The sequence below is a fragment of the Ascaphus truei genome, chromosome 3 (genome assembly GCF_040206685.1).
Source record: "Ascaphus truei isolate aAscTru1 chromosome 3, aAscTru1.hap1, whole genome shotgun sequence".
NCBI lineage: Eukaryota > Metazoa > Chordata > Amphibia > Anura > Ascaphidae > Ascaphus > Ascaphus truei.
The window spans coordinates 85,844,771-85,856,265 of NC_134485.1; the positions used below are offsets into that span (position 1 = coordinate 85,844,771).

An 11,495-nucleotide genomic window follows, 5' to 3' on the forward strand; every position below is an offset into this window, starting at 1 on the left:
AAGCCTGGAGAGTGTATATAATCTTTAGCTCCACTCTCACTGTAATCATTAGAGAGGATCTGGGGCAGATAGCTACACCGATCAGGGGTCATAAACCTGGCAGCAGCGTATGATTTAAAAAAGATCAACATTTATTAAACATTGGGGAATAAAAGTTCTTTGGACTGAGTCTTAGAAATAATTAAGCAATATTTATGCTGTATATATGAGTGGTAGATTCTTCCTAAAACGAATCCCCTTTTCTTTTAAATGAAACCGGAGTGTATGTTTGTTACCAAAACAAAGTAGCAATACACCCCAGTCCCATCACACTAACACCCTTAGGGTGAGTCCCCAGTCTTCACTGTAGCACGCGCGCCCAGCTGGGGGGGGGGGGGGGGCGCATGCACAGCGCTACACCGCGATCGGCTGTCTGAGGGGAGAGGGAAGGTTTGCGATGGGAGGGGGTGTGGCGGTGGGTTTGCGGGGGCGTGGCCATGATGTCCCGCGGCTGGTTCGCCCTCATTGGCTGAACCGCTGGCGGGGGCGTGGCCACGCCTCCGTCGCAAATGCCGATCTCAAATTCTCCTGCTTGCCTGAAAACCTGTCGCGCACCGCAGAGGAAAGGTGCGCGACAAGGTAGGGACTGGGGCCGGTCTGACTGGGGGGGGGGCGGGGCTTGATCGCACAGTGCACGCCGAGGCGTGCGCTGTAGTAGTTACTGGGACCGCAGCCTTAAGCTGCATCCATGGTACCTCAGACCGTGCGCTGAGTGAACAGACTGCCTTAAGGCAGTGTTCGCTTACGTGCGGGTGCGGGTGCGTGCGCGCAGAGGCAGGAGGGTTCGCGCGATGCGCGAGAAATCAGTTAAAACTGATTTCTCGCGCGACAGGGCGGTCACGTGAGCGGTTCACCCAATGAGGGCGGACAAGCTCCGTGACGCCCCCAGGAACGCCCCCCCACGGCCCGAGTACTATGGCCAGGGAAAGCATCCACTTTCCCTGAGGCTCTGCACATCTTCGCATGGGCTGCAGCACCATGTCCGCAGCCTTATACTTAACAAAGCAATCTACTGCATTGTTTAAACTCTGCCACAAAATGACCATCTTGTGCTGGAGGTTGCAGTGTAACCTTTATATTCTGAAAGAGCGTATGCAGGTCTGTTTGAGCTGTAGCTCAGGCGTGGCCAAACTCAGTCCTCAAGAAGCCATCAACAGATCAGGTTTTGAGGATGTCCCAGCTTCAGCACAGGTGGCCCAATCAAAATAACAGAGCCACTGATTGAGTCGCCCGTGCTGAAGCAGGGATATCATTAAAACCTGGCCTGTTGGTGGGTTCTTGAGAACTGAGTTCGGCCACGCCTGAGCTGTAGCTTGGCTCTTTTCCTCGCAATCACAATTATACTTCTGGCGTGGGCTGCGGTGGCAAGGTCACTTAGCGTGGGGTCCGTTATTCATTTAAAAAAAATTAAAATGGAGAAGCAGTAGGTAGGATGATACATTTTATGGGACCAACAGATAGTTGATCAGTTCTAAGCTTTAAAACCTCCCAGGATTCTTCAGCCCGTAGAGCAGGGGTGTGCGAACTTCCTGCGCTGCGCCCCCCTGCCTGCTCTCCTCCTGTGTCGCAGCCCCCCTTACCTTTAATGGGTCATGTGACGTCACATGACCCCCGCGGCGTTCCCATGGCAACACGTGGCCCGAAGCTGGCTCAATTCAGTTAAGTGAGTTACAGAGGCCTCGAGCTGAAGAGCGCGGGGCCTCTGTAACCCGGCGCGCCCCCCCGAAATAAATCTCACCCCTGCCGTAGAGGATCAATACGGCTTCCCACTCCTCTTTTTCTTAATAAATTAAAAATCCTACCCTGGTTGACTTCGCTTTTTGTTTGTTTTGTGAGGCTTCTCAGGCTGCGTTTATAGTAGGCACACGCGTGACGGAGCGCATGGCGTCGCGTGTGCCCGTCGTCAGTCGAGCGATGTGTGCACTTTTAGTTGGAGGCGATGGGGAGGCACGGCATAAGCGTCACCAGGCTGGTTCACCCTCATTGGCTGAACCGCTCACGTGACGCGGCCGTCGCGTGACAATACAAAAACCTTTTCAAAACATCTGCCGCGTGGTCGCTCTATGTCGCGCCGACGCTCGCGCGCACTATGGCCGGGCCTTATCAGCTGCTGCACTTTGTTAGCGCAGCACCCAAAATGGAACGTGCTGTCACGCTCTCTAGAATCGCGTCCTTAAGAAGCCAAGAGGTCAGACACCGTGAAAAAGTTAAAGACATCCAAGTGGAGAAGCTTTATTTATTGCTAGCTGGGCTAGTTGTGACTAACCAGGCAGAGACACCATGCACATGCGCCCCTCTCCCCTCCCCCCCTCCGTCCCCCCGTCCCCCCCTGTCCCCCCGTCCCCCCCTGTCCCCCCAATAAATGCTGCTAGAAAAAATGTCCGGCCGCTGCAGGAAGAACATTTCAATAGAGCTCAGGGGTTTTCAACTTCGGTCCTCAAGAACCCCAAACAGGTCAGGGTTAAGGATATTCCCTGCTTCAGCACAGGTGTCTCAATCAAAATGACAGCCACTGATTGAGCCACTGATTGAACCACCTGTGCTCAAGCACGATTATCCTTCCAACCTGTCCTGTTGGGGTTTCTTAAAGACTGGAGTTAGGAAATACTGGAGTAACCTAAAATGTTACTCCTGGTGCAAAAGGCACAAATATCATGATGTATCATTTTGTGATATTAAGGCCATATTTAGGAATATGTATAGCTATATATATATAGTATAGCTATGCTTAGCCGGAGGGCATTTTTAACCTGAAAAATGGCATCGTACATTTTTCTCTACGTTTATGGTTGGCTATTTGTATGTATGTACAGTATGTATATCTTTATTTATATAGCGTCATTAATGTACATAGCGCTTCACACACGTGTCATAATATAAATAGCACATTATACAAATAACACATAATGGGACGAAGCGCTTCAGACAAAAGTAACGTTTAGGAAAAGGAGTCCCTGCCCCGAAGAGCTTACAATCTAATCCATTTGGGAGCCTAGCACTCCTCTGAACTGTACTCTATTATAGGGAAGTTCTTAGAATGTGTCTAAGCTTTTAAGACATTGCTTTGCTGCAAGCCACACCCACAAAGCATCAACTTTCTGTCATTTGTTTAGGGATCAACAAGAAACTCCATACATTGGTTGTAAAATTAGAGCTGGGATACCAACAGGGGGTACAGTATATACATTCTCATTCGAACACATTTCTTTATTAAACGATGGATTACTCTTTGTCGACAGAAATTAATTTTAATTTCATATGGGTTCTAGCACCTTTTTCCCTACAAAAATAGCACACGCACACACTGTCCATTGATTATTTATTGTAAAGCTGGATTATTTATTGACAGAAATGAATTATTCTTTGCGTACATACACGCACACTTTACAAAAGTAGTTTGCAGCATATAGAATATCAACTATTAAGATTGAATCTTTTCTGGGGGAAGCTGGTGAAAATGGCATTTTGTGGCTATGCTTTGGGAATGTTTTTCAGCATCCCCAATGTGCGCGCACACACACACGCACACGCACTCGCACTCGCACTCACACACTCACACTCTGCCCTGGCTAAGATAAAGTGGTGTTGCTGCAGTACATACAGGACACATGCTTTGTAGTAATTATATCTGCAAACAGTCACATGATCTGCAATCGTCAACCAAGCTACATTAAATCAAGGGAAAATAAGTACAAAGGTCCCTGTGAACAGCTGGAGCAAACACACTCTGCAGAGGAACATGTGGAAACAGGAGTGTGTTAACCCCTACTCTGCCAGGAATAATTGCTGAGCCAGTAACCTGCAAGGCATTGGCATGAAGGGGATAAACGGATCATTTTTCAAACCACGGGTGAATGCCTTACTAAAACCCACAGATGCTTCCAGCTGCACTAAGAGCAATATTACCACTTTAATAACACAGCATTATTGCCTCTGAGCAGGAGGTAGGTTGCTGTGAAGGAGATTTGAGTGTACCTCTCACCACAGGGCGACACCGGGACACAGTGATGTAAAAGGATGTATGGCACATTGGGTTCCGGAGTACCGATGAGCAGGGCAGCGGAGCAGTTTCCCGCCCATAGGCACTTACCTTTTTGCCGCCCTGGCCTCCTCTTGCAGCATGCCGAGATCACGTGGCGCCGCATCGCCAGCCGCAACGCTGTCCCACCGCAATACGTTTCATTGTTGTGGGGAAGAGAGCGGGGCCTCTGTAACCACAACACCACCCCCCCTAAAAAATTTGCCACCCCCCATCCCCAACTCACTCGATATTTGCAGCCACAGGCCTGAGCCTAGTAGGCTATGCCTAAATATGGGCCCGGGACTAGTAGGCTATGCCTAAATATGGGCCCGGGCCTAGTAGGCCTATGCCTAAATATGGGCCCGGGCCTAGTAGGCCTATGCCTAAATATGGGACGGGCCTAGTAGGCCTATGCCTAAATATGGGCCCGGGCCTAGTAGGCCTATGCCTAAATATGGGCCCGGGCCTAGTAGGCCTATGCCTAAATATGGGCCCGGGCTAGTAGGCCTATGCCTAAATATGGGCCCGGGCCTAGTAGGCCTATGCCTAAATATGGGCCCGGGCCTAATAGGCCTATGCCTAAATATGGGCCCGGGCCCAGTAGGCTATGCCTAAATATGGGCCCGGGCCTAGTAGGCCTATGCCTAAATATGGGCCCGGGCTAGTAGGCCTATGCCTAAATATGGGCCCGGGCCTAGTAGGCCTATGCCTAAATATGGGCCCGGGCTAGTAGGCCTATGCCTAAATATGGGCCCGGGCTAGTAGGCCTATGCCTAAATATGGGCCCGGGACTAGTAGGCTATGCCTAAATATGGGCCCGGGACTAGTAGGCTATGCCTAAATATGGGCCCGGGACTAGTAGGCCTATGCCTAAATATGGGCCTGTCGCTGAGTGAAACATTTCCAGACTTTTGCAAAAATGGCAGATTTTGGAAATTCACAACTTTAAAAAAGTTGTGAAAATGGCAAACTTCCCTAACATTACTGCATCGATATACTTGCCATTAATTACATTTTGCGACAAGGTTTCATGATTTTTTTGGCGACTTTGCACATTTTGGTGACATTTGTTAAAGCAGCAAACATTCCTGCGTGTTGAAAAGACTATAAAGTATACAGGGGTTAATTATGTTTCATTGCAGGCTTTATGCAGCATGGTGATTAGAAAAAAGAAGAAATGGTTAAGTATACAGAACATGAATTGCATGATTAGGTGAACAAACTTCCTTTATCTCCTTTGTGAGATTTTGAAAGCTCTGTACATGTTTCATCTAGGACAGAAGTGTCCAACTTTTTTTGATTAAGGAACCCTATAATTCTTTTGTGAAATTCTGTGTGGAAACCCCACCCTCTCAAATAGCGCATCTGAGATCAGATACATTGTAAGGAACCCTAACCCTCTCAAATAGCACTTCTGAGATCAGATGCATTGTAAGGAACTCCAACCCTCTCTAATAGCGCGTCTGAGATCAGATGCATTGTAAGGAACTCCAACCCTCTCTAATAGCACGTCTGAGATCAGCTGCATTGTAAGGAACTCCAACCCTCTCTAATAGCGTGTCTGATATCAGATGCATTGTAAGGAACCCCAACCCTCTCTAATAGTGCGTCTGAGATCAGATGCATTGAAGGAACCCTAACCCTCTCTAATAGCGCGTCTGAGATCAGATGCATTGTAAGGAACCCCAACCCTCTCTAATAGCACGTCTGAGATCAGATGCATTGTAAGGAACCCCAACCCTCTCTAATAGCGCGTCTGAGATCAGATGCATTGAAGGAACCCTAACCCTCTCTAATAGCGTGTCTGAGATCAGATGCATTGTATGGAACCCCAACCCTCTCTAATACCGCGTCTGAGATCAGATGCATTGTAAGGAACCCCAACCCTTTCTAATAGTGCGTCTGAGATCAGATGCATTGTAAGGAACCCCAACCCTCTCTAATAGCGCGTCTGAGATCAGATGCATTGTAAGGAACCCCAACCCTCTCTAATAGCGCGTCTGAGATCAGATGCATTGTAAGGAATCCCAACCCTCTCTAATAGCGCGTCTGAGATCAGATGCATTGTGTGGAACCCCAACCCTCTCTAATAGCGCGTCTGAGATCAGATGCATTGTAAGGAACCCCTACCCTCTCTCTAATAGTGCGTCTGAGATCAGATGCATTGTAAGGAACCCCAACCCTCTCTAATAGCGCGTCTGAGATCAGATACATTGTAAGGAACCCCAACCCTCTCTAATAGCGTGTCTGAGATCAGATGCATTGTATGGAACCCCAACCCTCTCTAATACCGCGTCTGAGATCAGATGCATTGTAAGGAACCCCAACCCTTTCTAATAGTGCGTCTGAGATCAGATGCATTGTAAGGAACCCCAACCCTCTCTAATAGCGTGTCTGAGATCAGATGCATTGTAAAGAACCCCAACCCTCTCTAATAGCGCGTCTGAGATCAGATGCATTGTAAGGAACCCCTACCCTCTCTAATAGCGCGTCTGAGATCAGATGCTTTGTAAGGAACCCCAACCCTCTCTAATAGCGCATCTGAGATCAGATGCATTGTATGGAACCCCAACCCTCTCTAATAGCGTGTCTGAGATCACATGCATTGTAAGGAATCCCAACCCTCTCTAATAGCGCATCTGAGATCAGATGCATTGTAAGGAACCCCAACCCTCTCTAATAGCGCATCTGAGATCAGATGCATTGTATGGAACCCCAACCCTCTCTAATAGCTCGTCTGAGATCAGATGCATTGTATGGAACCCCAACCCTCTCTAATAGCGCGTCTGAGATCAGATGCATTGTATGGAACCCCAACCCTCTCTAATAGCGCGTCTGAGATCAGATGCATTGTAAGGAACCCCTACCGTCTCTAATAGCGCGTCTGAGATCAGATGCATTGTAAGGAACCCCTACCCTCTCTAATAGCGCGTCTGAGATCAGATGCATTGTAAGGAACCCCAACCCTCTCTAATAGCGCGTCTGAGATCAGATGCATTGTAAGGAACCCCAACCCTCTCTAATAGCGCGTCTCAGATCAGATACATTGTAAGGAACCCCAACCCTCTCTAATACCGCGTCTGAGATCAGATGCATTGTAAGGAACCCCTACCCTCTCTAATAGCGCGTCTGAGATCAGATGCTTTGTAAGGAACCCCAACCCTCTCTAATAGCGCGTCTGAGATCAGATGCATTGTATGGAACCCCAACCCTCTCTAATAGCGCGTCTGAGATCACATGCATTGTAAGGAATCCCAACCCTCTCTAATAGCGCGTCTGAGATCAGATGCATTGTAAGGAACCCCAACCCTCTCTAATAGCGCGTTTGAGATCAGATGCATTGTATGAAACCCCAACCCTCTCTAATAGCTCGTCTGAGATGAGATGCATTGTATGGAACCCCAACCCTCTCTAATAGCGCGTCTGAGATCAGATGCATTGTAAGGAACCCTTACCGTCTCTAATAGCGCGTCTGAGATCAGATGCATTGTAAGGAACCCCTACCCTCTCTAATAGCGCGTCTGAGATCAGATGCATTGTAAGGAACCCCTACCCTCTCTCTACTAGCGCGTCTGAGATCAGATGCATTGTAAGGAACCCCTTCCCTCTCTAATAGCGCGTCTGAGATCAGATGCATTGTAAGGAACCCCAACCCTCTCTAATAGCGCGTCTGAGATCAGATGCATTGTAAGGAACCCTTACCGTCTCTAATAGCGCGTCTGAGATCAGATGCATTGTAAGGAACCCCTACCCTCTCTAATAGCGCGTCTGAGATCAGATGCATTGTAAGGAACCCCAACCCTCTCTAATAGCGCGTCTGAGATCAGATGCATTGTAAGGAACCCCAACCCTCTCTAATAGCGCGTCTGAGATCAGATACATTGTAAGGAACCCCAACCCTCTCTAATAGCGTGTCTGAGATCAGATGCATTGTATGGAACCCCAACCCTCTCTAATACCGCGTCTGAGATCAGATGCATTGTAAGGAACCCCAACCCTTTCTAATAGTGCGTCTGAGATCAGATGCATTGTAAGGAACCCCAACCCTCTCTAATAGCGCGTCTGAGATCAGATGCATTGTAAGGAACCCCAACCCTCTCTAATAGCGCGTCTGAGATCAGATGCATTGTAAGGAATCCCAACCCTCTCTAATAGCGCGTCTGAGATCAGATGCATTGTGTGGAACCCCAACCCTCTCTAATAGCGCGTCTGAGATCAGATGCATTGTAAGGAACCCCTACCCTCTCTCTAATAGTGCGTCTGAGATCAGATGCATTGTAAGGAACCCCAACCCTCTCTAATAGCGCGTCTGAGATCAGATACATTGTAAGGAACCCCAACCCTCTCTAATAGCGTGTCTGAGATCAGATGCATTGTATGGAACCCCAACCCTCTCTAATACCACGTCTGAGATCAGATGCATTGTAAGGAACCCCAACCCTTTCTAATAGTGCGTCTGAGATCAGATGCATTGTAAGGAACCCCAACCCTCTCTAATAGCGCGTCTGAGATCAGATGCATTGTATGGAATCCCAACCCTCTCTAATAGCGCGTCTGAGATCAGATGCATTGTAAGGAACCCCAACCCTCTCTAATAGCGCGTCTGAGATCAGATGCATTATGTGGAACCCCAACCCTCTCTAATAGCGCGTCTGAGATCAGATGCATTGTAAGGAACCCCTACCCTCTCTCTAATAGTGCGTCTGAGATCAGATGCATTGTAAGGAACCCCAACCCTCTCTAATAGCGCGTCTGAGATCAGATGCATTGTAAGGAACCCCAACCCTCTCTAATAGCGCGTCTGAGATCAGATGCATTGTAAGGAACCCCAACCCTCTCTAATAGCGCGTCTGAGATCAGATGCATTGTAAGGAACCCCAACCCTCTCTAATAGCGCGTCTGAGATTCATTTGCAATGTAAGGAATCCCTTCCCTCTCTAATAGCGCGTCTGAGATCAGATGCATTGTAAGGAACCCCAACCCTCTCTAATAGTGCGTTTGAGATCAGATTCATTGTAAATTCTTCTGTTCCATTTTCAAATGACCTGAAAATTGGAGGAACCCAAGAGTTCCTAGGAGTTCAAAAACACTGACCTAGGAAGAGCTATCATGTCATTCCATTAACAGGTATCACAACCTTCAACACGTTTACACTTCTGTAGGACCAGCTGCTAGAACGTTAAGCTATGTAACTGTGCACATGAAGTAGAAAACATTTACGAGTTTCTTAACAAACCTGCAAAATAAAAACGCACAAAGGTGTATATTTAGCAGGACACAAAATGTGCAAATATATTATTCTGTTTGGGGGCTGGAAAAAAAACATTTCTTAACTTATTAAAAAGACCTGCACCCTCAAATGGTACAGTATGTCTTACCATTTGAGGGTGGAAGCTCGTTCAAATTGTTTGTTCCTTAACTCTAGTCAAATACATGACCAAAATGATATTTATATGGCCCTTTCACACATTAACTTTTCACATCTTATGTATTCTTAAAAATGTAAGAGTAAATATTCTGTAAGGAGTATCATGAATTTACCTGATTGTCAGAAAGTGGCAAGAGAAAGTGATTAATGTCTGTGGGCTACAAACCATTGATTTGTTACATGGGAAGGTGTTGATGTGCAAAAAGGCAAAGTAATGTGAAACCAATATGATTTACTCCTCTCAGGTAGTCCAGTTCAAGCAATGATGCGTAAGTAAGTTTGGAAACAAGCAAAGTGAATGTAAATAGAATGCAGTCATCCAGCTTACCCCTTCGCATTTGCGTTGCGTTCCACTACCATCTGGCAGCTACGGGGTTAAGCTGGTTGACTGCACTAATTTATCAACTGACATTGGCATCGCAAATTCAATGAGTACTTATGTTAAGCATCTTACATCTCAGCTGCTTTAGGGCAGCTGTGCCATGCAGCGTAGCCATTGACCTCTTTAAGATGTTATATAGTGAACCTTTCATTTGAAGTTAAGAACAAAAATAAATAAATATGTAGTTATTGACCCATACTCTTCTGCAACTCTTCTTTTAATCTGCTGACATAAATTACACAAAAGCAATCATACTTTTGCTTGATAATTTGACATTAAACTTCTTTGCTGGCAGAAGGGGCAGCACAAGGCTACTCAAGGCATTGCAAGTCCATTTGAAAGGCCACACTCGACTTCTTCTCTCCACCAACAGACCTCCACACCTTGCCAAACCCACTCTATTTACCAACAGATGTCTTGTCTCCATCACCAATTGACCTCTCCTCCCCAACGTCATACCCCTTCTTTTTCCCACCACCAGACCTTATCTCCTTTCCACCACTCACCATCTTTCATAATCACGATCTTCAGCACCTCCTCTCCCGATTACCAGCAGACTTCCTGCTTTCCTTACTACTATACTGGCCATCTTCCACAGACTTATATTTTGATGGGGGAACTTAATCAAAGAAACATATGATCAGGTTCAAAGACTGAGGTCACCACTCAACGTACAAATATTCAGCGCAGCTGAGCTACCAAAACCAATGGACATAGTGAAGACGGCACTCGCGTTCACAGATTGATGGCAGCCTCGGTGAATCAGAAACGCAGCAAACTACACAGAAAGCGAAAGATTAGGGCACTTGTTATAATAATGTAATATATATATTTTTTCATATAGCGCTAACCGCGTAGAAAGCGCTGAACATTGAATTTTGCAGGCACAATAAGCCACTGCCCAGTTGAGCTTACTCAGGGGTCTTGATGCACAGTGAATAGATTTATTGTACAGTTCGATGTGGAATGGTGCTCAAAATCACATGTAAATTCTCAAAAAACATTTTGTGTAAGTCCTTAAATATTTGGATTTCTTTATCAATTGTCCATAGAAAAGAGTTCGTATGTCGGTGTGCTAGGGAGGAATAAGTGCCTTGTGGTGTCCTTCAGGTAACCACAATAAGTGGCGCAAAATCACAACCTCCTTAAAGTATATAATTGTAATCAATAATTGAGAGGGGTAACTATTATCATTACCTGTTAACCACCCTCTCAGGACAATCCAGCAAGTCCAAGTTGTGCAGCATCAGTTGTATTGAAGACCCAGGAAGCAGTATGTGAATCTGGAGCACAACCGAAACTGAAGAAAAAATGAGGATCAAAGGGCAACTCACATAAAAAAAGATTTATTTAGCTCAAATGGATAACAGATAAAAACACGCACTTATGTGTTTTGTGCACAAGCACTTTATCAAGGTGTGAGGTATGCAGGTAAGCCAGGTATTTAAGTACATACCATTCGCGCCTTTCAGCGCCGGGAGTGATGTCATCGATCCACGACTCAGAAGTGAGTCGCGTCAACGTAATATCACCTCCTATTGGCTGTAGAACAGCTGACACAGAATAAAAAAGGGCAAAACTTTATTAAGGCCCAACACGCAAAAAAAGTCAGCACTTAGAAAACG

General features: G+C 46.6%; 1 protein-coding gene across 2 annotated transcripts in view; it reads right to left on the reverse strand.

Moving 5' to 3' along the window:
- MLXIPL (MLX interacting protein like) overlaps positions 1 to 11,132 on the reverse strand; it is a 121,658-nt gene extending 110,526 nt beyond the window's left edge. The window contains exon 1 of one of the 2 annotated variants that reach the window (XM_075594483.1): positions 11,068 to 11,132. In XM_075594483.1, the coding sequence (XP_075450598.1) occupies positions 11,068 to 11,117 (50 nt within the window). In that variant the 5' untranslated portion in view covers positions 11,118 to 11,132. The remainder of the gene's footprint in view (positions 1 to 11,067) is intronic. The other variant, XM_075594484.1, reaches the window with a different exon arrangement.
- Between the last annotated feature and the right edge of the window lie 363 nt (positions 11,133 to 11,495).